The sequence below is a fragment of the Melozone crissalis genome, unplaced genomic scaffold, assembly GCF_028551555.1.
Source record: "Melozone crissalis strain CALT ecotype California unplaced genomic scaffold, PUWL_Pcris_2 ptg000176l_1, whole genome shotgun sequence".
In the NCBI taxonomy this organism is placed as follows: domain Eukaryota; kingdom Metazoa; phylum Chordata; class Aves; order Passeriformes; family Passerellidae; genus Melozone; species Melozone crissalis.
The window spans coordinates 188,693-214,704 of NW_026535943.1; the positions used below are offsets into that span (position 1 = coordinate 188,693).

Here is a 26,012-nt window from a genome sequence, read left to right on the forward strand (position 1 = left end):
ATTTTTGTTTTCCTGCCCCCAAAGCCTGACTGAGCACTGATCTGCAGCAGCTCAGAAGGAGTTGATGAAGTTCAGGTAGGCATTCAGAAATCCCAGGGGATCCTCCAGCTGGGGGTAGTGGCTGATGTGGTCATCCAGCACAGACACTGTGGACATGGGAAGCACCTTCCTGGTGGAAAAACAGAGCAAGGTTAAGCACAGGAACTGCTGCAGACTCAATTGTGCCCATTTTTGGGGTAAAAAAAGCCTGGAGCAGCTCCATCTGACCCCTTCCAAGTGCTGGATTTCCCTCAGGTCACTTTGGAGGAGATGACTTCCTCAGGAAACGAATCTTCCCCGTGTGGTTTTAAAATGGATCATGACTGAAAATCCTGATTTTGGTGCCTAAAATGCAGAACCAATTTCCAAACTGCTCTGACTGAACCACCTGGCTGTGCAGGTGCCAGTGGGAATTGGAAACAGCCTCCATGAGGATGGAATTGAGGGAATGGCCAGGTAAAATATCCCTTGGAATGAAGCCCCAGCTGCACATTCCCCACATTCCCACTTTTGTCTTACTTGTAAAGCTGGAGGAACTCTGGGTGTGGATTCACAGGGTCCAGGGGCCCATAGATGAGATGCACTGCAAGGGAAGCACAGACAGAGCTTTTATATTCATAAATTAATGGATTCATTAATTAGAACATCCCCAAGGAGACCTGCAGGGGTGTTCCCTCCTCACACAAAGCTTGGGAGGTTCCAGTGGAGCACTGAACAAAACAGCTCTGAATGGGCTTTTGCTGGGCTGCCCTGGGCTCAAGTCCAGCCCCCAACCCCCAAAATTTTCACTGGTTCAAACTTTTGGGGCTTGAAAAGCTCCTCAGCTTCCCTGGAGCAGCACTTGGAGGAGCAGCTGTGAACAGGGAATGTTGTCTCTGCTGCAAAACTGAGTTTGAGCTCAGGATAATGAGAGGCTGATGAGTGGAGGGAGCCTGGAAGTGAGTGGGACAATTCCCAAAAATGCCAAGCAGTGAAGGGATGGATTCCTACTCACATGGGCAAATTCCCAAAAATGCCAAGCAGTGAAGGGATGGATTCCTACTCACATGGGCAAATTCCCAAAAATGCCAAGCACTAAAGGAATGGATTCCTACTCATATGGGCAAATTCCCAAAAATGCCAAGCACTAAAGGAATGGATTCCTACTCACATGGGCAAATTCCCAAAAATGCCAAGCAGTGAAGGGATGGATTCCTACTCACATGGGACTGAGGTAGACATCAAAGCTCCAACCCAGCGCTCTCTGTGCTTCTTCCTCTGGTTTATGTACTGCAAAATACTGAGGGAGGGAGGGAGGGAGGAAGGAAGGAAGTGGCGGAAGGAAAGGAAAAGAAAAGAAAAGAAAAAAGAAAAGAAAAAAGAGAAAGAGAGCCCTGGTTATGCTGCCCAGCCTGGAATTCACTCCTGGGGCCATGGGCACAATGAGATCCAGGTGGGATCTGCATCTCCTGTGGGAATCCAGCCCCACACCATCATCCCCAGGCTCAGGGACTCTGTTCTCCCACTGGGGAAGGGGAGACAAGGAGCTCAACTCAACCACCACCAACTCAAGCACAAGAGCCTTCTAAAAGCCACAAACTGCACAAAACATGTCCTTCCAAAATTGCCAAGGTGAAGATTTGGGATTGGGATTTCTGGGAATGGCCCAGAAGGTTCAAATCCAGAGGTAAATCTCTCCTGGGACAATGCTGCTCAAATATCTGCCAAATAGGGATTGAGCTCTAGTCATTACCAAAACTGCCCCAAATCCCAACCCTTGACTTCCAAAGGAAAAAATCCCCATCTCAGACCCAATTCCAACCTTCATTTCCCTGCCCTGCATCATCCTAGAGAAATTCTGCTCCAACATCACCCCCAGCTCTTTCTTGGGATGTAATGTTGATCTCCAACAAAAACAAACATCTCCAGCATTGATCTCCAACAATATTATCCCAATATTGATCTCCAAGCATCTCCAATATTGGACTCCAAGGGGTGTTTTCCAGCAGCAGCTGGAAGTTCTGGAGAGCTCTGGGCCCCTCGGGGCAGGTGTGACACGCAGCTCATTCAGGAGTTCGTGCCAGGTACCTGTCCATGACGAGGTTCCCGTCGTTGTTCCTCACCGCTGTCCACATGTCCCAGAGCTCTGCCTGGGAGGGCTGAGTGTAGGGCCCAAAAACTGCCCCAAGCCTGGAAAACAATGGGATTTAGAGAGACACAGCAGCAGCTGAGTCAGGGAACCACTCAGAAACTCCTCCAGGGCAAAAAAAATTCCAGCACTTCCGTTTCCACAGCAAAACTCCAAGTGCCAAGATGTCCCCCAGATAAGTAGGGATAAGTGTTGGATGGCCTGAAAGGGCTTTTTTGGGGGAAAATCTGATTGTGCAGGGGCTTTGTTGCCTCTGAAATGTGGAATTCCAGCACTTGTGGAGAGGAGGGTTCCAGTGTCCAGGGAAAAGTTTTTTGGTGTATTATTAAACTGAAGTGCTTGGCCAGTGTGGAGAGGGAATGGTCCAGATGTCAATCCCACCTCTGCAGGGTCAGTGCCAGGGAATCTGCTCCCTGCCAAATTCCTGATCTGTGGGATCATGGAACCATGGAATGGTTTGGGTTGGAAGGGATTTAAGGATCATTCACTGCTGCTCCCTGACAAATCCCGGATTTATGGAACCATGGAATGGTTTGGGTTGGAAAGGAATTTAAGGATCATTCACTGCTGCTCCCTGACAAATCCTGGATTTATGGAACCATGGAATGGTTTGGGTTGGAAAGGAATTTAAGGATCATTCACTGCTGCTCCCTGACAAATCCCTGATTTGTGGAAGCATGGAATGGTTTGGGTTGGAAGGGATTTAGGGATCATTCACTCTGACTTCCTGCCAAATTCCTGATTTATGGAATCATGGAATGGTTTGGTTTGGAAGGAATTTAAGGATCGTTCACTGCCACCCCCTGCCATGGCAGGGACACCTCCCACTGTCCCAGGGTGCTCCAACCTGGCCTTGGACACTTCCAGGGATGGTGCGGAGAGGGAATGGTCCAGATGTCAATCCCACCTCTCTCCAGAACCAGTGCCAGGGAATCTGCTCCCTGCCAAATCCCTGATTTATGGAACCATGGAATGGTTTGGATTGGAAAGGAATTTAAGGATCATCCACTGCCGCTCCCTGCCAAATCCTGGATTTATGGAACCATCGAATGGTTTGGGTTGGAAAGGAATTTAAGGATCATCCACTGCTGCTCCCTGCCAAATTCCTGATTTATGGAATCATGGAATGGTTTGGGTTGGAAGGAATTTAAGCATCATTCACTGCCACCCCCTGCCATGGGCAGAGACACCTCCCACTGTCCCAGGGTGCTCCAACCTGGCCTTGGACACTTCCAGGGATGGTGTGGAGAGGGAATGGTCCAGATGTCAATCCCACCTCTGCAGGGCCAGTTCCAGGGAATCTGCTCCCTACCAAATTCCTGATTTATGGGATCATGGAATGGTTTGGGTTGGAAGGGATTTAAGGATCATCCACTGCTGCTCCCTACCAAATTCCTGATTTATGGAACCATGGAATGGTTTGGGTTGGAAGGAATTTAAGGATCATTCACTGCTGCTCCCTGCCAAACCCCAGATTGATGGAATCATGGAATGGTTTGGGTTGGAAGGGATTTGAGGATTATTCACTGCCGCTCCCTGCCAAACCCCAGATTTGAGGAACCATGGAATGGTTTGGAAGGAATTTAAGGATCGTTCACTGCCACCCCCTGCCATGGTAGGGACACCTCCCACTGTCCCAGAGTGCTCCAGCCTGGCCTTGGACACTTCCAGGGATGCTGGGGCAGCCACAGCTGCTCTGGGAATTCTATTCCAGGGTGTCCCCACCCTTCCAGCCAGGAATTCCTTCTCATTCCTGCATTTCCCCTTCCCCACTCGGTTCACATGGTTATGGATGGTGCCCAGCACCCCCGAGACCCCACTCACCCTCCAGAGAAGAAGAAGAAGTTCATGAGCCGCAGGAGGAGGGGGGACAGCAAACCCCCATCCTTGAGGAGCTTGGGAAGAAGGGAAAAAGGAGAGAGCCCAACTCAGCATTGGAGACATGGAAAAATCCATGGAAAACTCTTCCCATGAGGCCCAGACCCTTGAGGTGTCCATGGGGTGTGACAGCAGCGCTCCAAGGGGTGTTTGTTTGGGATTTTGGAATTCGGGGTGACTGGAGAGAGGAGCAGCTCACCAAGGGGTGTTTGTTTGGGATTTTGGGGTTCAGTGTGGCTGGAGAGGGGAGCAGCTCACCAAGGGGTGTTTGTTTGGGATTTTGGGGTTCAGTGTGGCTGGAGAGGGGAGCAGCTCACCAAGGGGTGTTTGTTTGGGATTTTGGGGTTCAGTGTGGCTGGGGAGGGGAACAGCTCACCAAGGGGTGTTTGTTTGGGATTTTGGGATTCGGGGTGACTGGAGGGGGGAGCAGCTCACCAAGGGGTGTTTGTTTGGGATTTTGGGATTCGGGGTGACTGGAGGGGGGAGCAGCTCACCTTCTGGATGAAACGGGGGTAGTTTGTTTCGGGAAAAATCCCTGGAAGGAGAGCAAAGTACAGAGCTGTACGGCTGGAAGGGTTTTCCTGCACATCTCCCAGGCTGTCCCCCTTCATGGTGCCATGCCAGGGAGCCCCAGGATTGATGCTCCTGCTTAATTACAGCACCTTGGTTGCAATCCTTGGGATTTGGGTGGTGGAGATGGGAAAGCCAATCCATCCCATGGGTTCTCATCCCATGGATTCCAATCCCATGGATCCCAATCCCATGGATTCCTATTCCATGGGTTCCCATCCTATGGATTCCCATCCCAAGGGTTCCTATCCTATGGATACCAATTGTATGGGTTCCTATCCAATGGATCCTCATCCCATGGATCCTCTTCCTATGGATCCTCTTCCCATGGATACCAATCCCATGGATTCCCATCCCTTGGATCCCGATCCCATGGATCCCAAGGGTTCCCATCCCATGAACCCCAATCCCATGGATCCCATCCCATGGATTCCCATCCCAAGGGTTCCCATCCCATGGGTTCCCATCCCATGAACCCCAATCCCATGGATCCCATCCCATGGATTCCCATCCCAAGGGTTCCCATCCCATGGGTTCCCATTCCATGGATTCCCATCCTATGGATCCCCATCCCATGGTTCCCATCCCATGGATCCCCATCCCATGGATCCTCTTCCTATGGATCCTCTTCCCATGGATCCCCATCCCATGAATACCAATCCCATGGGTTCCTATCTCTTGGATCCCAATCTCATGGGTTCCCTTCCATGGATCCCCATCCCATGGATCCCCATCCCATGGATCCCCATCCCATGGATTCCCATCCTATAGGTTCCCATCCCATGGATCCCCATCCCATGGGTTCCTTCCTATCTCATGGATCCCAATCTCATGGGTTCCCTTCCATGGGTCCCCATCCCATGGATCCCCATCCCATGGATTCCCATCCTATAGGTTCCCATCCCGTATATCCCCATCCCATGGGTTCCCATCCCATGGTTCCCATCCCATATATCCCCATCCCATGGTTTCCCATCCCACGGATCCCCATCCCACCCTGCACAAACCTCACCTCCGTTGGACAAACAGAGGCTGTTGATCAGGATGCTCCCAGTTCTGTTGTGCTCATACCTGGGGACAGCAGAGAAGAAGGTGAAACACAACCAAACCTCTCCAGGCTCCCAGAAATGCCCGAGCAGGAGCTCCAACTGTGTGGGACCATCTCCATTTCCTTTGGGAACTGGCTGAGACACCTCAGGCACAAGGAAAAGGGAATTCTGCACCACATCCTTCCACTTATCTGCTGGAAATCAACGTGGTGGGGACAGCAGAGGGCAGGAGGTGGGGCAGGACCTGTGGAGCAGCTCCTGGGCCACCGTGTCCCCGTAGTCGTGCGACAGGAGGTTGATGCGCTGGTGCCGCAGCCCGAGGTGGCGCAGCAGCCCCTCCACGATGGTGGCCTGCTCGAAGATGGAGTAGCCATGGGGCCTCTGCAAGAGGGGCACAGGGGTCCCAGTGAGAGCCTGGCCCAGCAGGAGCCCTCAGCCCACAGAAGAAATGCCCCAAGGGAGGAATGTGGAGATACGGAACCGCTTGTGAGCCCGGACCCACCGGTTGGGATGTCCTGGGATGTCCACAAGGCCATGGGAGCATTGTCCATGCTCCAGGGGATCAAGGTGCATTTGGAGTCCCATCAAACCCACCCACCACAAACCTTCCCTATCCCTTCCACTGCTGTAATGACTTTTCCCTTTTCCAGAGGGAATGGGAGGAGAAAAACCAGTTTTCCTCCTGGATGGCAAAAACTGTGACGGTGTTCACAGGAGTCCCAGGATGAGGGAAGAGACGAGGATCTGACTCCATGTTTCAGAAGGCTGATTTATTATTTTATGATATATATTATATTGAAACTATACTAAAAGAATAGAAGAAAGGATTCTTAGCTAGCTTGAAGGCTGGCTAAGGACAGAAAAAGAAAGAATGATAACAAAGGCTTGTGGCTTGGACAGTCTGAGGCAGCTGACTGTGATTGGCCATTAATTAGAAACAACCACATGAGACCAATCACAGATCCACCTGTTGCATTCCACAGCAGCAGATAATTATTTTTTACATTTTGTTCCTGAAGCCTCTCAGCTTCTCAGGAGGAAAAATCTTAAAGAAAAGATTTTTCATAAAAGATGTCTGTAACAAAGAAACAATGTTCCAGAGTGCTGGGCCGAAAGCAACCATGAAACTCCTCATGCCAGGGTACTCACAGGCTTGTCACTGAACCCAAATCCAAGGAAATCCAGGGCAATCACCCGGTGGAAGCGCTGGGTCAGCCCCTCCCAGATCTGGGAAGAGGAGAAATGCATCAAAAAAATCATCCAGTGGGAGCAGAGGATGGAAACACCTGCAGGGCGAGCAGCCATGGATGGACGTGCTCCTCCCCAGCACCCCAGAGAACATCCCAGCTCCAAGAAAACAGCAGCAGGGCAAAATTCCCCAATAAACAGCCCCACCATCCCCCAAAAAAGCCAAGGGATTGTTGTGGGTGTTTTCCTGGAATGTGGGGTGTGGAAAGAGCTTGGATTTCACACTGGGAGAGGAACAAGGTGAAATCCTGGAGCGCGGTGGTACCTCCAGCAGAAATCAGGAGTTCTCCTCTGGAGCACGGCCCACCCCTGCTGTGCTGCCTGCTCAGGCCCAGGAGCTGTAAACCCTGGGATTTGGGTCAGATCCCAGCCCTGACCTTGCTCCAGTCGTAGCTGGACGTTGGGAAGCCGTGCAGGAGCACCACGACGTCCGAGCTGCCGACGGCGCCGCTGGAATCTGTGGGGACAACGGGACACCCTGGGGTCAGCCCTTCCCAAAATTCCTCCTTTCTAGGATGGGAACTGAGTCCATCCCACTGGGAATCCACCTCTCCCTCTGCTCCCCAAAACCCAGGATGGGTTTGAGTCCCACCACAGCTTCCCTTCGGAAACCTCACCAGCTCCATGATCAACCCAGGGACTGATTTCAAATCTATGGATTTTTAATTGATAAAAAGATTTAATTAGCCCTAATTAACTCCAGCAGCCTCTGTGCTGCTGCAAAAAGGGTTTCCAGTGTCTTTTCCATGCTGCAAAAAGGGTTTCCAGTGTCTTCTCCATGTTGTGTCCCAGTGATCTCCACAGGAAGGAAAGAACCGAGCCCCAGAGTTGCAGGGGCAGCCAGCAGAGGCCAAGGCCAGCCAGACTTGATGGTACTGACAGATTTTGCCTGGGAGCAACCCTTGGATGTTCAGAATTTTGGAGGTGGAATCCCAATTTCAGCCGTGGACACCCAGAGGAGAAGGACGGATCCATCTTGGGATCCTTCCCACCAAGATACAAGATCCAGCTTTCCCCAGTGAAACGTTCTGGTCCATCCCCAGGATCCAGGATGGCAAAAACCAGGAGGGATTTGTCACCACCTGGCCCAGGTTTGGAATGTCCCCATGGGATGGGTGGCTGTGTCACCTCTGTAGAAGATGTTCAGGTCCTTGTAGGTGAAGAAGCTCCCGGAGGATTTCCAGGAGCGCAGCGCTGGGGACAGCTGGGGGGGCGGGATGTGCAGGTACACGGCGAGGAGGGGCACGCCCAGCAGCCCCACCTGCAGCCACCACTCCTTCATCCTGGGGGACACGGGGACACCGGGGTCACCCCGGGGCTGTGCGCTCCCACTGAGATCCCCAGGTCCCCAGAAACCACCCCCATGGCCCCAGAACTCCTTAATTCCTATAACCCACCCCCATGGCCCCAGAACTCCTAAATTCCTATAACCCACCCCCATGGCCCAGAACTCCTAAATTCCTATAACCCACCTCCATGGCCCCAAAACTCCTAAATTCCTATAACCCACCCCCATGGCCCCAGAACTCCTTAATTCCTATAACCCACCCCCATGGCCCCAGAACTCCTAAATTCCCATAACCCACCCCCATGGCCCCAGAACTCCTAAGTTCCTATAACCCACCTCCATGGCCCCAAAACTCCTTAATTCTTATAACCCACCCCCATGGCCCCAAAACTCCTAAATTCCTATAACCCACCCCCATGGCCCCAGAACTCCTAAATTCCTATAACCCACCCCCATGGCCCCAAAACTCCTAAATTCCTATAACCCACCTCCATGGCTCCAAAACTCCTAAATTCCTATAACCCACCTCCATGGCCCCAAAACTCCTAAATTCCTATAACCCACCCCCATGGCCCCAGAACTCCTAAATTCCTATAACCCACCTCCATGGCCCCAAAACTCCTCCATTCCCATAAACCTCCTTGGCCCCAAAACTCCCTCATTCCATAAACCTGTATGGCCCCAAAACTTCTCCATTCCCGTAAACCTCCATGGCCCCAAAACTTCCCCATTCCCATAAACCTCCATGGCCCCAAAACTTCCCCATTCCTATAACCTGCACATCCCCAGGGTGGCAGATCCAGCCGATGTTTGGGGTCTGAGAGGGAAGGTCAATCCCATTTGGGGTCTGAGGGGGACTGTGGGGCCATTTGGGGTTTGAGGGGGAACATGGGGTCATTGGGAGGCTGTGGATGCATAAGGGGTCTGAAGGGGGGGTGGGGATTCATGGGGTTCTGAGAAGGGGCATGACCCCACTAAGAGTCCACGGGGGCCATGGGGTCACTGGGGGGGCTTCAGTGGGGCCATGGGGGTGGTCAGGAGCTTATTGGGGTCTTGGGGGTTGTGACCCCAACAGGGTTCGGGGAATCAATGGCGGTGAAAGGGAGGAGACACGCCCACTGAGGAGACACACCCACCTAAGGGGACACACCCATTGAGGGGACACGCCCATCTGAGGGGACACACCCACTGAGGGGACACACCCACCTGAGGGGACACCCACCTGAGGGGACACGCCCACTGAGGGGACACACCCACCTGAGGGCACACACCCACCTGAGGGCACACACCCACCTGAGGGGACACGCCCACTGAGGGAACACACCCACTGAGGGGACACACCCACCTCAGGGGACACACCCACTATGGGGACACCCACCTGAGGGGACACCCACCTGAGGGGACACACCCACCTGAGGGGACACACCCACTAAGGGAACACGCCCACTGAGGGGACACACCCACCTGAGGGGACACACCCACTATGAGGACACCCCTCGAGGCCACATCCCCAACTGACCCCGCCCACACACCAAGCCCGGGACCCCCATCCCCCCTCAGGCCACGCCCCCACCCTGAGCGCGAGACGGGGGGGCGGAACCTCCGCGCGCGCTCCCGGTGGGGGGCGTGGCCGCGGCCGCGCGCGCGCCGCTCTCACCTGCGCTCAGGTGCTGCCGCGGCCGCGCGCCGCCATCGCGCTGTCCCGGCGGGGCGTGGCCTCCGCCCCGCGCATGCGCAGCTCCCCCCTTTGCCGCTTCCCGCCCGCCGCGTCCCTCCCGTTGCCGGGCGACGCGCGCGCTCCCCGCCGCGCGGCCTCTGATTGGCTGCGGGCGCGGCGCGCGGCCAATGGCGGCGGGCGTAGTTGAGGGGTGGGCGGGAGGCGGGAGCGCGGCCGAGCGTGAGGGACGGGCGGAGCGGGCCGGTGGCCGTGAGGGGCGATGTCGGCTCGGGGCGGCTTCGGAGACCCCCAGGTGCCGGGAGGGGCCTCCTCTTCTCCACAGCCTCAGGGCGGCGGGGGAAACACGGGGCAGGGCCGGGGAGATGGTTCGGGCAGCGCCCGCAGCCGGGAGAGCTCCGCGCGGAGAGCAAACGGCAGAAATTCTCCTTTGGAGCCTTTAAACCAGCGGCGTTTGTACCCACATGGGGATTCTGGAATTCCTCACTCGTTTTCCTGTCTCCTAAACCCCTTCAAATCGCGTTTTATGCTCGTTTTTCTCCTTTTTTTAAATTTCATTTTTTTAATTTTGGCTTCTCGTCTTTTCCATTTTGAAACAGTTTCTAACCCGGCGCATCCCCCCGAATCCCAAATATCAACATATAAAAACTCGTCTGGATACTGGTAAGTGAAATTGCTGTGGGGTAAAACCACCCAAAACTGGTGTATCATGAGAGGAAAAATATAATTAATGTGTTAATTACCTCTGCCCGGAGCTAATTTATCTCAGCCCTGGAGAATCCTTATTGTGGTTATGATTTGTCTCACCAAATATTATAAAAATTATAGAAATTTTCTATTTATAATGATAAAAATTATAAAAAATTATTATTTACAATCTCCTTCAAATCTGAAATTTAAACAAGCACTAATTATACAGATTTATATTTATATATTATTTTAATGTATTTATGTATATTTATCTTCACACACCACCTTGCACCCCCCTGAAAATTGAGATTAAATGCTCTGTGTGTAGTTGGCAACATGTTTAAAGTCTTTATTATCTCAAAGCTTGTTTATTTTTTTTCTCCTCTTCTTTTAAAAGAAGAATTTGGGGTTAAATAGGTTTAAACTGGGTCAGGCTCCGTTGTGGGGGTTCCCATAGGAATTATTGATGTTGGAATTTCTGTCCATGGAATTTTCCTGTATCTTTTCAAGGGTGTGAGCCAAGATCATTATTTGGGGGTGTCTTTGTGGGTGTTTTTTGTTGTTAGAGCACCTGAATTTTATCTTGTAGCATCCTCACCAAAATGTTGGGAAAGGAGCAGCAAATCCTTGGATTTTTCTCTTTATTTCTACTGTCCTTGAGAGAAAAGAGGGAAATTGGGGCATTTTTCTACCTTTTATTGCCCTGTGAAAGAGGATCTACAACAAACAGCTGTTCCCTTCAAAGCAATTAAAATTTAAGCCTCTATGGGCCTGAAGAAAACCTCTAATAAATAAATAATTGTAATAAATTGATTTTTTTTTTTTTTTGGTTACAGGAAATAGTTTGTCGAAATACATGGAAAAATTGGAAGAGATCAAAAGAAGTGAGTACCTGGGGAGGAGCAGGATGGGCTAAAAATGGCTTGGTTCAAAACTCAAAGGGCAGGAGATGAATTCCAGGAGGTTTTCCTTGGAAATCTCCACAGATTTCATTTAAAAATCCAAGCAGGAATCATCCAGATCCTTCTTTGTTATTGGATTTTGTTATTGGAAGCTCTCTGAGCTAAGAAATCCGGGCTGGACTGATTTGGGAAGATTTATGGATCATTTCTGGGACTTTTATTTCACTTTTAGGTCACAACTTGAGCTCTTTTATCTTTATATAATTTAAATTCCTGTCGAAATACTCCAAAAAAGATAAAACCCAAGCTCTTTCCTTGTGTTCCCATTACTAAACATGGGCATTTTGAAGACTTTATGTTGTTCAGACTAATCAAGACCTAAATTATCTTTATTTCTCTCTTTTCCCACCAAACCCAGGCTTTCCAAATGATTTTTCACAATAAAACCAATGATTTATGACTTCATTCCAAAATAATTTTCACACAAGGAGTCAGGAAAGCTCTTCAACCTCAAAGCTGCATTTATGGAGGTGAAAAAAGCCCTGAATTGAGCTGGAAGCTCCATGAATTGGGATTTGAGCCGTTCAGGTTGAGTTCCCAGCCCCACTTTCTGAGGGGATTTATTTGGTGCTATCAGAACAGCCCTTTGTCCGCGCCTTGTTTGTTGGCTTTGGCTTGGTTTTTTCCAAACACTGCAGGTCTTTTGGGGGGGGGAAAAAATGAAAAGAGGAATGACCTTGAGCTTTCCAGAATGCTCTGTTGACTGAGATTTCAGTGCTGGACACTGCCTGGCTTTTTATTCCTGCTGAAAAATCTCGTTTTTTGTGCCTTCCCAATCTCGGCGCGGATCTGTTCCGCGCGCTTCTTTTATTCCCTCCTCTCCCTTTTTTTTTGGAGGGGCTTTCTCACTCTGTGCGGGCTGAATGGCCACCTTGTGTTGCCAGGGAGTGGAGGGTTCTCCCCCTGGGTTTCTCAGGGATAGATGACACCCTTTGGATGCAGATTGAAATCCCCAGCACAGGCTCCTCTCTGTCCCCCGTGTAACCCGAGCGATCCCTGTCCGCGCCGTCAAAAATTCAGCAGCTGCACCCACCGACCGTCCATCCTTGGGAGGGCTCACTGCCTTGAGGACTCGCGCAGGAGGTCTCTCCCTTCTCCCTGCTCTCGTTCCCCTCCTCTCCAAAGCCCTGAGGAGCCAATTCCCTGGAAAACAGAATCACCCCAGGCAAAGCCATGTCAGAAAATCCCAACGGATCCGCCAGGACCGGACCGGGTACGTGGGGCTGCTCCTGGAGCTGCAGGCAGCGCTCCTGGGCTCTCTGGGAAGGTGTTTTGGGTGAAAAGGGCAAGATCTAGCAAGAAAAAGGCAAAATCTAGGGGGGGAAAGTCTTTTTGGGGGTAAAAAGGCTTTTTTGGGGTGGAAAGTCCTTGTTTGAGGAGGATAGGATCCATGCACGACTGGACTGGGTACATGGGGCTGCTCTTGCAAGCAGCACTCCTGAGCTCTCTGGGAAGGTGTTTCGGGTGAAAAAGGCAAGATCTGGGGAAAAAAAAAAGGCTTATTTTGGGATAAAAAGGCCTTTTTGGGGTGAAAAGTCCTTGTTTGAGGAGGAGAGCAGTCATGCGGGAGCTGCATCCTTGTGTGAGCTGGGAAGGAGCTGAGCAGGACCAGACTGCATCCATGGGGCTGCTCTTGGAGCTGCACTCCTGAACTCTCTGGGAAGACATTTTGGGTGAAAAAGACGAGATTTAGGGCAAAAAAGAGGCTTTTTTTGGGGTAAAAATTCCTTGTTTGAGGTGGGAAGGAGCCGTGCAGGACAGGACCAGACCTTGGAGCTGCAAGCAGCACTCCTGAGCTCTCTGAGAAGGTGTTTTGGGTGAAAAGGACAAGATCTAGCAAGAAAAAGGCAAGATCTAGGAAAAAAAGAGGCTTTTTTTGGGTAAAAAGGCTTTTTTGGGGTGAAAAGCCCTTGTTTGAGGTGGGAAGGAGCCATGCAGACTGGGTCTGTGGGGTTGCTCTTGGAGCTGCAAGCAGCACTTCTGGGCTCTCTGGGAAGGTGTTTTGGGTGAAAAGGGCAAGATCTAGGGCAAAAAAGGCTTTTTGGGAGTAAAAAGGCTTTTTTGGGGTGAAAATTCCTTGTTTGAGGAGGATGGGAGCCGTGCAGGAGCTGCATCGTTGTGTGAGCTGGGAAGGAGCCGAGCAGGACCAGACCAGGTACAAGGGGCTGCTCCTGGAGCTGCACTCCTGAGCTCTCTGGGAAGGCATTTTGGGTGAAAAAGGAAAGATCTAGGGGAAAAAAAGGGAAGATCTAGGGAAAAAAAGGCTTTTGGGGGGTAAAAATTCCTTGTTTGAGGTGGGAAGGAGCCGTGCAGGACAGGACCAGACCTTGGAGCTGCAAGCAGCACTCCTGAGCTCTCTGGGAAGGTGTTTCGGGTGAAAAAGGCAAGATCTGGGAAAAAAAAAAAGGCTTATTTTGGGATAAAAAGGCTTTTTTTGGGTAAAAAGGCTTTTTTGGGGTGAAAAGCCCTTGTTTGAGGTGGGAAGGAGCCATGCAGGACTGGGTCTGTGGGGTTGCTCTTGGAGCTGCAAGCAGCACTTCTGGGCTCTCTGGGAAAGTGTTTTGGGTGAAAAAGGCAAGATCTAGGGAATAAAAGGGCGGGCTTATTTTGGGATAAAAAGGCTTTTTGGGGGTAAAAAGGCTTTTTTGGGGTGAAAAGTCCTTGTTTGAGGTGGGAAGGAGCCATGCAGGACCGGGTACGTGGGGCTGCTCCTGGAGCTGCAGGCAGCACTCCTGGCCTCTCTGGGAAGGCATTTTGGGTGAAAAAGGCAAGATCTAGCAAAAAAAAAAAAGGCAATATCTCGGGAAAAAAGGGGTTTGGGGGGTAAAAATTCCTTGTTTGAGGAGGGAAGGAGCCGTGTGGGAGCTGCATCCTTGTTTGAGGTGGGAAGGAGCCATACAGGACAGGACCAGACCTTGGACCTGCAAGCAGCACTCCTGAGCTCTCTGAGAAAGTGTTTTGGGTGAAAAAGGCAAGATCTAGGGAATAAAAGGGCTTATTTTGGGATAAAAAGGCTTTTTTGGGGTGAAAATTCCTTGTTTAGGTGGGAAGGAGCAATGCAGGATCAGACTGGGTACGTGGGGCTGCTCTTGGAGCTGCAAGCAGCACTCCTGAGCTCTCTGGGAAGGGATTTTGGGAGAAAAAGGCAAGATCTAGGGGAAAAAAGGCTTTTTGGGGGTAAAAAGGCTTTTTTTGGAGTAAAAAGTCCTTGTTTGTGGTGGGAAAGAGCCATGCAGGAGCTGCATCGTTTGGCAGCGGTTCTGCCTCGTTTTTATCCATCCAGCACTTCCCAAGCCTTGCTGCTTTTATTTTTTTTGTTTTTGCTGCTTTTATTTTTTATTTTTTGCTGCGTGTATTTTTTATTTTTTGCTGCTTGTATTTTTTGCTGCTTTTATTTTTTGCCACTTTTATTTGTCCTTCTAAATGAACTTTATTTGGCCTTTGCTGAGCAGTTTTAATCCTTGAGCAGAGGAAATGGGAAATAATTACAGGAGATAATTGTTGCTGGGGGTTTTTGGAGTTAAAGGAAGATTTAACAGCCTCAGTTGAGGTTTGAAACCAGGTGGTTTTGCAAGAACCACGAGGCTCATTTCCCATTAATTGACATCCTGAAATTCAATTTCTGCATCTCCTCATCCTCCAATCCATTTTCTGCACCTCCTGTGCTTCAGCCCTGTGGTTTGGATGTGCAGTGGATATTTTGTCCTTTTTCCCTAGGACAACTTGTGAGGAGCAGAGAGGTGCTTTTTTACAGAAATCAGCATTATTTAGGGTAGGATATTGAATTTGGGAACTCTGAATGTGTAGGGAGAGGATCCCAGCCTCCAGCATTGCCGTGGCTCTCCAGCACAGCTCAGCTGGGGAATTTCCACAAGCAAATCCCACGGGAATTTTTTGGTGTGGTGGCTGCAGGAATGTGCAGGGGAGCCCTTCCCCCTTGTCCCCGTGTCCCCTGAGCTGATGGAGCCTTCAGCAGATGGTTTGAGAGGATTTGGAATCCTTGGACTGAGTGGATTTGCCAAAGATCCCGAGCTCCAGGAGCAGCAGCTGCGGAGGGAGCAGCTCCAGCCCAGCCCCATTTCCCGAGGGACAAAGCTCCCTTGGCTCCCAGCACAGGTTATCCCATGGCAAGATGTTCCTCCTGATACCACCCTGCTGCTCTTTCTCCTCCTCCACCTTTTGTTTCCCTCCAGGAGGTTTTTCCCTTCCTCTGCAGGACCTGCATGGGATCAGCTCCCACCTTGGCTCTGCAATCTCTGCTCTGGGTCTCTGCCAGCAGCCCTGCTCAGTTTTCTTCCTCCCTAAGCTGTGTCTTCGGGATTAAGATTCAATTAGGCCAGTTTCTTGTATTAATTACCCATTAAGACTCAATTAGTCCGGTTTCTTGTGTCAGTTATCCGTTCCTGGAGAGATCCGTGGCAGCAAATGGAAAAAATCAGAATTTAATTGTCAGATAAAGCACAAAATCTTGGATTTTTTGAATTGTTAAGATTACACCTGTGTGTTTAGCTTGGTATTTGCAAAGACACAATGCCCCATGCTCTGATACTGCTGTAATTTACATAAATTAACAATTAAGGTAAATGAATCTTTTGGTTTAAGGAGCTTTGTGACTCCAATGGGCTCCAAAGAACAGCAGGGAAAGGGGGAAATCCTGAACTGCTTCCTGCACCATGGAAAACATAAATTCATATTCAAGGAACTAAATCTGCCTCTTCCACTTCATCATATCTGCACAAGATGTCTCTTTATAACTGGAATTAATTAAAATCTCTCTTTATAACTGGAATTAATCAAAATCTCCCTTTATATCTGGGATTAGTTAAACCTTCTCTTTATAACTGGTATTAATGAAACCCTTCATTTATAACAGGTATTTCACAAAGCCTCCAGGTTTGCTGCTCTCATCCTTCAGCACAAACCTGCCCTGAATTCCTGCCTGGCTGCAGCAGAGTCTCAGAGAAAAGCTGGGATTAAGCCGTGACCTGGTGTCTAAAACAAATTGGGAATGGATTGGAAATTTACCTTTGTTTTCTTTTTGTAGATTACAGGTACAAAAAGGATGAGCTGTTCAAGAGGCTGAAGGTGACAACTTTTGCTCAATTGGTATGTACAGATCCTTCTCTCCTCCAAAATCTTTTAGGAGCAGCATTTTTCCTTGGAATAAAAATTCCTCTGTAATTATTTAGCTATAGCTGTAATTATTTTGTCTTGGCTTCTTCCTGCCTTTAGTAAAAGCAAATAATTCATTTCCACAGGGGCCAAATGCCTTTAATTACAAGTTAAAGTTTGTGGTGATCCCATCTTTGAAATTTATTCCTTATCTGATTTGTCCATTAACTTAAAAGGATCTTCAAGCATCTTGCAAAAGAAAAAGGCTGTGTAAAACAGCAGCTAAATCTGAGTTTTGTGTGTACAGCCATCCCTGTGTAAAACAGCAGCTAAATCTGAGTTTTGTGTGTACAGCCCTCCCTGTGTAAAACAGCAGCTAAATCTGAGTTTTGTGTGTACAGCCATCCCTGTGTAAAACAGCAGCTAAATCTGAGTTTTGTGTCTGCAGCCCTCCCTGACCCCAGGTTTAACTGCAGAAGGGAGCAGCTGGGACTTCAAGGCTGTCTGTGCATTATTTTATTGAATCATCATATTAAAAAAATTAAATTGATCAGGAAATAAAGAGCTGGGGAGTGCTGGTTCAAGAAAACTGCTTCAAACTAGGAAAAAAACCCCAAATTATCTTCTAAGGAGAGGAGGAACGGGAAGGTTAAACTCAGGGATGTGAAGAGTGGGATCCTGCAGAGCTGGCATTTTTTCCCCCTGGGTTGTTTTCCTTGAGCTGCTCCCTGCAGTGGATGTGGGATCAGTGTCTGCTGGTTTTTGTGCCCTGCAGGTTCTCCAGGTGGCCTCTCTGTCCAATGAAAGCCTGGAAGTGACAAACGAGGAGCTGCACAAGCTGCAAGGTGACAGCACTGATGGCAGGGACAGGGGGAGCTGGGGGGCACTGCCAGGGGTGGAGTGGCAGATGGGATTAATCAAGAGGAAAAATGGAAAATCAAACTTCACCTGTGGCCTGGGAGTAGAAACACTCCTAAAAAAGAAAGGTTTGCAAATAGGAAAAGCCTTGTGCTGGCAGCAACATAATCCACATCGAAAATTCTGCTTTATTGACTTCTTCAAATGAGAGCTCAAGCCTTGAAAAAATCTATGAGCTCTTTATTATTTTCAATAAGGAGGCTCTGGGTAAATTCTGGTTAAGAGGATGAAGCTAAAGCTGTCACACTTTTCTTTCCAGGAATAGAAACTGCCCTTAGGAGCTGCTTGTTTACCTGCTGCAGCTCCTGAGCTCCCTGTTCTCTCTGCAGGTGCCGGTGCTGCAGGGGACGATGGAGCGGGGACAAACGGCAAAGGGAGCCCTGAGGGGACAGCCAGCCCTGTCCTGTTCCTGGACAGCTCAGGGGCAGGGGAATCCCTTCGCTCCACGCTGCAGAGGTGCCTCACACCAACACCATTCCCTTCCTGTCTCAGCTGAGGAGTATCTGAGCCCAGCTGTTGGTTTTACATTGCTGCTGAGGGGTTTTGTCCTGTATTTGTCATTGTAGGTGAGAGGGAAGGGGTTGGCAGGATTTCCTGGTGGAATGGGTTTGCATCAAACAGCAACCCAAGATTGTTGCCACTGATGGTGGTGTGACAAGGAAATGTGTTTCTGGGATTCCATCCAGCCCCCACATTGCAGAATTTTGGGGCTAACGCAGTGCTCTGGTCAGCTCAGTCATGGCATTCCTGTTGGTGATGGTTTTGTGTGGATATGGAGGGACAGGACACAGGGAATGGCTTCAGAGTGACCCAGGGAAGGAATTCCTGGCTGGGAGAGTGGGCAGGGGCTGGAACAGAATTCCCAGTGAAGCTGGAGCTGCCCCTGGATCCCAAGGCTGGGCTGGACAGGGCTGGGAGCACTCTGGGATGCGAGAGGTGTCCCTGCCCATGGCAGGGGGTGGAATGAGATCCTTAAGGTCCCTTCCCACCCCAACCATTCTGGGATTGAAAATAATTCCAAACCCACCACATGAGGGAATCCCAGGATGGTGCTGGAAGAGGAAGCTTTAGCCCAGCTCCTCCCCAGCCTTGGGAGTGGTGGTGGCACACAGAAGCGTTCCTCAAGCTGCCGTTCCCTTTGCAGTGTGATCAGCGGGGTCGGGGAGCTGGACGTGGAGAAGGATTCTCCCAAGAAGGAGGAACAGGACAGCCAGGCCAGAGAGAGGCCCTACCCCGACTGCCCCTTCCTGCTGCTGGATGTGCGGGACCGCGACGCCTACGAGCAGTGCCACATCGTGGGGGGTGAGCTCTGGGCACCTGGCCACGCGTGGGCTGCAGCCCTGGGCACCTGGGGAGGGCCTGCTTGCAGCTCTGGGCACCTGGGCACGTGTGGACTGCAGCCCTGGGCACCTGGGCACACGTGGGCTGCAGCTCTGGGCAGACATGGGCTGCAGCCCTGGGCACCTGGGCGGCACACATGGGCTGCAGCCCTGGGCACCTGGGCACACGTGGGCTGCAGCTCTGGGCACCTGGGCATGCATGGGCTGCAGCTCTGGGCACAGGCACTGCCTGCAGCCCTGGGCACACATGGGCTGCAGCTCTGGGCACACATGGACTGCAGCCCTGGGCACACATGGGCTGCAGCCCTGGGCACCTGGGCGGCACACATGGGCTGCAGCCCTGGGCATCTGGGCACGTGTGGACTGCAGCTCTGGGCACACATGGGCTGCAGCTCTGGGCACTCATGGACTGCAGCTCTGGGCACCTGGGCATGCGTGGACTGCAGCTCTGGGCACCTGGGCACGCGTGGGCTGCAGCCCTGGGCACCTGGGCACGCGTGGACTGCAGCTCTGGGCAGGGACTGCAGCTCTGGGCGCCTGGGCACACATGGGCTGCAGCTCTGGGCACACATGGGCTGCAGCTCTGGGCACTCATGGACTGCAGCTCTGGGCACCTGGGCACGCGTGGACTGCAGCTCTGGGCACACATGGACTGCAGCTCTGGGCACCTGGGCACACATGGACTGCAGCTCTGGGCATGGGCAGGGCCTGCCTGCAGCTCTGGGCACAGACAGGGACTGCAGCTCTGGGCAGGGACTCAGCTCTGGGCACACTCCTGCTGCAGTTTGTCCCCCAGCTGGGACACCACTGTGTGCCCCCACTGTTTATCCAGCACATCCCTCCTTCCTGGGAGGGCTGAGGGGCCTGAGCTGATGTTGATCCCGTACTCAGTGGGTTCTCTAGGCTGTTGTATCCCAGGATGTTGGTGTTCAGCCTCTGGATGATTTTTCTTCTTTTTTTTTCCCCTTCTGTAGCTTATTCCTACCCCATTGCAACATTGTCTAGAACCATGAATCCCTACACAAATAATATTCTGGAATATGTATCCTTTACATGAAAACATGGGGGGATGTTGGTGGGGGCTCCCAAAATCAATTGGGGTTTGTCCAAGCAAAGTTAGGGTGGGACAGGAGGTGGAGTTACCTGGTGCAGCTCCACTGCCCCCATCACATGCTGGATTCTGCTTCCCCAAGGTTCCTCTTGGCTGCAGTGGGAGCTGCCTGGATTTGGCATTTCCCAGGATTTTGGCTGCTGGGAGGCCAAGCCAGACCTGGGCACTGCTGTCGTGCTGCTGCTCCAGGGATGCACCCATCAAATCCTTTGGCTTCCTGTCAGCACCTTGGTGGGACTGGGGACAGACAGAGCATTATTAAGGGGGATTTTAGGCTGAGCATTCCCAGGCTGTGGATTCTGAGGGGCTGTTGCCATTCCCAATCTTTGAGCAATGCTGGATCCAGTGGGAATTAAACTGTGTCTGGCCAGCCTCAGCCACTGGGAATTCCTCAGGGAGAACATTCCTGCTTGCAAGCCAAGTATGGAGTCTTTCCCTCCCCAATCCCATTTGTCTCTTTTGCTTCCTAAAATGTTTCAACATCCCTGAAGTTCAACAGTGGCTCCTTAACAATTCCCATGGCAGAAAAACGCCCATGGCAAAATCATCATCGTGTACGACAACGACGAGCGCTTGGCCAGCCAGGCAGCCACCACCATGTGTGAGAGGGGCTTTGAGAACCTCTTCATGTTGTCTGGGGGTAGGTGGGGCTGGGAGAGCTCCCCCACACCTCCTGGGGAAAGGGAGCAACTTGTGGGAGCTGGAGATGGGAAAGATCTGGGTTGTGGAGTCACGGGATGGTTTGGGTTGGGTGGAGACTGAAGGATCAGCCAGTCCTGTCCCTGTGGGCAGGGACACCTCCCACTGTGCCAGGCTGCTCCAGCCCCAGTGCCCACCTGGCCTTGGGCACTGCAGGGATCAGGGGCAGCCCCAGCTGCTCTGGCAATGCCAGCCCAGGCAGGAATTGCTCATTGCCAAGATGCCATCCATGGCTGCCCTCTGGCAGTGGGAGCCATTCCCTGGGTGCTGTCCCTGCAGGCCTTGTCCCCAGTCCCTCTGCAGCTCTGCTGGAGCCCCTGCAGGCCCTGCCATGTGCTGGGAGCTCTCCCTGGATCCCTCCCTGCTCCAGGGGAACATTCCCAGCTCTCCCTGGATCCCTCCCTGCTCCAGGGGAACATTCCCAGCTCTGGGAGCAGCTCCAGGGCCTCCTCTGGACTCTCTCCAGCAGCTCCACGTCCTCCTGCCATTGTCCCCAGAGTCCTTGGGATCTCACCTGGGGCAGAACTCCCCCTCTCCTGCCACCCACATTTCTCCATCCAAACTTTGCACCTCCAGCTCCACAAATCCCTCCTGACTGGTCCCTCCTGACCCACCCAGCTGGGGTAACAGCTGCTCTGTGTCCCTGCAGGCCTCAAGGTCCTGGCCCAGAAGATCCCAGAGGGGCTGATCACCGGCACGCTGCCCGTGTCCTGCCAGGTGCCAGCTCCCCCAGGAACTGCCCGCAGGAGAGCAGCGCCCAGGGTGCCCCCCACACGGGCAGAGAACAAGTGGAGGTTTTCTGCAGATGATCTCCAGAAGTTGAGGCATTACCTGGCTGAGGAGCAGATGCCTTCAGATGCTGCCAGTAAGAGACCAGTGCTGCATTTTTGGGCTTGCCTAGACACAGAAGCCAGGCTGATCCCTCAGGGTTTGGCTTTTAAATTTTCCCATTCTGTGCTGCTTTAGGGGATGGTGAGCTCTGTGCACAGAGCAGGGAGACAAAACAATTCCTGCTCCAGCTGGGCACCAAGCACAAATGACCCAAATCTCAGCCCAGGAGCACAAACCCCGTGGGCTGCAGAGAGAAAAACAAGCAGGGTGGGACTGCCTGGGCTGAAGCTGGGATGGGACAATGAACTGCAAGGTGCAAATGGAGCAGAACTGATCCCAGGGAGAGACCCCGGGAGCGCTCGTGCATTTTGGGGCCGTTTTGGTTCATCTTGGGTGCAGCCCTGGCTGGGCTCTGGTGCTGCCCAAGGTGCATCCATGGAGGAGATCCTGTGAATGAATCCCTGATTTATTCTGTAGTTCCATCTAGGTCAGCCTTCACAAGGCATCAAAGCAAAGTTCAAAGAATAAAAGGGGATCTGTTTAATGAAGGATCTTCAGGTACATTAAGAGCAGATGAAGTTAATTAACCTTTCATGTGGAGTTTAGTCATGCACTAATACAGTACAACATTTAAAAAATATAAATGCTAAAATTTATGCTGAGGCATCAACAGAATGTGCTTCAACCTCATCATGGAATGGTTGGGTGGGAAGGTGTAGGCACAGAGTTTGTGGTAATTGAGAGTGGAGTTGCCCCAGCCTCATCCCTCATTGGCTCCAGCTGTGAGAAGCAGGTGAGCAGCATTGATGGCAATGAGCCATGGAGTGCCCAGGATGCTGAGCTACCACAGAGGGCACACAGGTGCCATGCATGAACATGAGAGGATAAAAGGTTGGGCTGAAGAACGAGAAGAGCAAATGCTTGTAGCCTTCTGAATGGGTTGAAGTTTTCTGATACTGTATGGTGACACTCTGGGTATGGTGACTGTCTCAACTGTGACATGTGCATGACAATAATGCAGTGCAGGGTTTGAAAAATATAAATGGTAAAATTTATGCTGAGGCATCAACAGAATGTGCTTCAACCTCATCATGGAATGGTTGGGTGGGAAGCTGTAGGCACAGAGATAATTGGGAGTGGGGCTGCAGCCCAGCCTCATCCCTCATTGGCTCCAGCTGTGAGAAGCAGGTGAGCAGCATTGCAGGTGATGAGCCATGGAGAGCCCAGGTGTGCTGAGCAACCAGAGCGCACACAGGTGCCATGCATGAACATGAGAGGATAAAAGGTTGGGCTAAAGAACGAGAAGAGCAAATGCTTGTAGCCTTATGAATGGGTTGAAGTTTTCTGATACTGTATGGTGACATTCTGGGTATGGTGATTGCCTCAACTGTGACACGTGCTGTAGCACTAATGCAGTGCAGGATTTGAAAAATATAAACGCTAAAATTTATGCTGAGGCACCACCAGAATGTGCTTCAACCTCATCATGGAACAGTTGGGTGGGAAGCTGTAGGCACAGAGTTTGTGGTAATTGGGAGTAGGGCTGCAGCCCAGCCTCATCCCTCATTGGCTGCAGCTGTGAGAAGCAGGTGAGCAGCATTGCAGGTGATGAGCCATGGAGTGCCCAGGTGTGCTGAGCTACCACAGAGGGCACACAGGTGCCATGCATGAACATGAGGGTTATAAAAGGTTGGGCTAAAAGATGAGAAGTGCAGATGCTTACAGCCTTCTGAAGTGGTGTGGTGTTACTATGTATAGGTTGAAGCTTTCTGCTACTGCATGATGGTATTGTGGCCATCTCAACTGTGACATGTACTGTGGCACTAATGCAGTGCAGGATTTGAAAAATATAAATGCTAAAATTCTAACGCATCACCAGAACGTGCTTCAACCTCATTGTGGAGCAGTTGGGTGGGAAGGGGCCTTAAACCCCATCCATCCCACCGTGGGACGGGACCTTAAACCCCATCCATCCCACCGTGGGACGGGACCTTAAACCCCATGCATCCCACCATGGGAAGTGACCTTAAACCCCATCCATCCCACCGTGGGACGGGACCTTAAACCCCATCAATCCCACCGTGGGACGGGGCCTTAAACCCCATCCATCCCACTGTGGGAAGGGACCTTAAACCCCATCCATCCCACCGTGGGAAGGGACCTTAAACCCCATCCATCCCACCGTGGGACGGGACCTTAAACCCCATCCATCCCACCGTGGGACGGGACCTTAAACCCCATCCATCCCACCACGGGCAGGGACACCTTCCCCTCTCCCAGACTGCTCCAAGCCCATCCAGGCTGGCTGGACACTCCCAGGGATGGGGCAGCCCAACTCGTGCACAGCCAGTTTGTGATCTGGGCCCGTTTCTCCCACAGGCCGCCTCAGCCGGGGTCTCTCGGGCCGCGACTCGAAGCTCTCCTCGGCCAGGAGCAACCCCAGCCTGCACAGCTCTCCCCGCAGCCTGGCGTCCCTGAGCAGCCGCTCCCACAGCAGGACCAGCATCCAGAACAGGCCCTGGAAATAAAGCAGAGCCCAGCTTGGGGAATGCTGAGCAGTGCAGTGCAGCCCCTTTGTGGTTTTAGGGATCGGCAGGGGAAAGCAGCCCTGGTGAGACCTGGCAGCTCGGGTAAGGCTGGGCAGCTGCAATGGCATCACTTGGGGGGCAGGGCAGGACAGAGCTGATAGAACTGGTTTTGTAGGGGAGGGAGAAAACTGCTAGTAAAGGCTGGCACCAGTAGAAACTGTCCCACAAAGTTTTTAGTCCAGCTGAAGGAATTTGTGTCCGGAACATTCCCAGGCCTGGAGCGGTGAGGGTGAACAGGCCACAAATCATCTGTGAGCGCAAACTTTGGTGGTTTTAGCAGAGATAAAGACACTCAGCAACTTGCCAAAAGCGAGAGAAGATCCTGGAAGGGTTGCTTCTTGGTTTTTTTAAATAAATTATGGTAATGAACAGGAGTATTTGTAAAAAAGATGGTTTTTATTGCTCAGTTGGTGCTGTGACAGCCGTGCTTACTCGTGGACACTTTGTGAATAGTTGTGTCTTTTTCAAGGTGACCTGAAGGAGAGTAACTGGATTTTCTTTTCCCAATGACTCCTTTGCCAGTGATTTTTTAGGAGTTTCTTTAAGGTTTAGGGTGGCTGAAGGAAAATTTGCTGCTGCTGCCTCGCCAGGGTCCCTAAAACCCAGCAGGGCCCTGGAATCAGGAACTGAACAGTTGGAAAAGTGAATATCACAAATTTTTCCTCAAATTGGTGCTTCTGGATGACCTAGGAATCCTCTGATTTTCCTGAGCTGCCTGTGGGACCCTTTGGAAGTGATTTTGGAGGGATTCTGCTCTCCAGTTTTCCATCTGGCATTGCTGAGCCTGGTCCTGCTTTGGTTATTGTGATCTTTGTGGCGTTTGTGTGTATTTTTGGATTCAGTGGTTTTCCCCCCTTTTTGAAGCAGACAATTTTCAACACATCCCAAAGCTCACTGGTGACTTTGGGATAATTCTGGTGAAAGGACAAAAAGTAGGAGAAATGGCACATTATTTCCTGTTTGAGAGATTAGGACTCAACATCCCTGAGCACATTTATCTTTTATTGTGACTGTGAGTGTGAAATGAGACAGTGCTGACTGCAGGACTGGCAGGTTCAGTCTGATAAGGTCCTGCTGCTGTGGGAGTAGATTTTTCCAGCTCCATGAGCTCTTGGCAGTGTCATTGCATTGGCTAAAATCCTGATTTTGCTGTCCAGCTGTGGGAGACAGATCCAGAATCCCTGGCTGCTCTGTGCTGCATGAAAACCTCCTGGTGAAACTTGGATAAAACTGGCTTGAGTTGTTTGTGATCCTCCAAATCCAAGGAATCAAAGCAAGGACTGGATGTACTTTCCCACCATCTCCATGGATTTGTGTGGATTTGGACTCCTGGTGTTGTTTGGAGCAGAGTCAAACTCCCTAGAGGCTGAGAGGTTTAATTTAATAAAAATGTAAATTACAGCATCTGTTTGGGTGATTTATTTGCAGCTTTGAGAGCCATGGAGAGCCTGGAAGGGCTGGGAGTGAGCAGGGGCTCAGCTCTCCTTCCCTAGGGATGGCAGCAGGTGAGGAGGGGTCACACAGTCACAAAGGGTTGGCTGGGAAGGGACCCTAAAGCCCATCCAGTTCCAACTCCTGGACACCTCCCACTGTCCCAGGGTGTCCCAAGCCCTGTCCAGCCTGGCCTGGAAAACTTCCAGGGATCCAGGAGCAGCCCCAGCTGCGCTGGCAATTCCAGCCCAGCCAGGAATTCTCAATTCCCAAGACTCCCTCTGGCAGTGGGAGCCATTCCCTGTGTCCTGTCCCTCCATCTCTTGTCCCCAGTCCCTCTGCAGCTCTCCTGGAGCCCCAGGAAATCCTGCTGGCCTCATGTCCCAGAGCCCAATTCCCTTCCCATCCTCTGCCAGATCAAAGGGAAAACCACCACTTTCCTTCCTTTTTGTTCC

The 26,012-nt window shown here is 51.4% G+C and overlaps 2 protein-coding genes across 2 annotated transcripts; one reads left to right on the top strand and one right to left on the bottom strand.

The window, feature by feature from the left end:
• Positions 1-10: 10 nt before the first annotated feature.
• MEST (mesoderm specific transcript) lies at positions 11-9,912 on the bottom strand. Its single transcript, XM_054293664.1, has 12 exons — positions 9,858-9,912; positions 8,041-8,195; positions 7,290-7,369; positions 6,814-6,891; positions 5,909-6,045; positions 5,628-5,686; positions 4,540-4,580; positions 3,992-4,062; positions 2,107-2,208; positions 1,242-1,318; positions 559-622; positions 11-169 (listed from the first exon to the last, which is right to left on the bottom strand). Exons 2-12 carry the CDS (start codon positions 8,192-8,194, stop codon positions 52-54), a joined length of 981 nt encoding a protein of 326 aa, XP_054149639.1. The 5' UTR covers position 8,195; positions 9,858-9,912; the 3' UTR covers positions 11-51.
• A 193-nt stretch (positions 9,913-10,105) lies between these two features.
• CEP41 (centrosomal protein 41) lies at positions 10,106-25,496 on the top strand. Its single transcript, XM_054293658.1, has 11 exons — positions 10,106-10,170; positions 10,475-10,538; positions 11,402-11,449; positions 16,572-16,633; positions 17,415-17,484; positions 17,887-18,013; positions 18,702-18,859; positions 19,872-19,939; positions 20,534-20,648; positions 21,357-21,572; positions 23,918-25,496. The coding sequence occupies exons 1-11, from the start codon at positions 10,138-10,140 to the stop codon at positions 24,064-24,066; spliced, it is 1,110 nt and encodes a 369-aa protein (XP_054149633.1). The 5' UTR covers positions 10,106-10,137; the 3' UTR covers positions 24,067-25,496.
• The last annotated feature ends 516 nt before the right edge of the window (positions 25,497-26,012 follow it).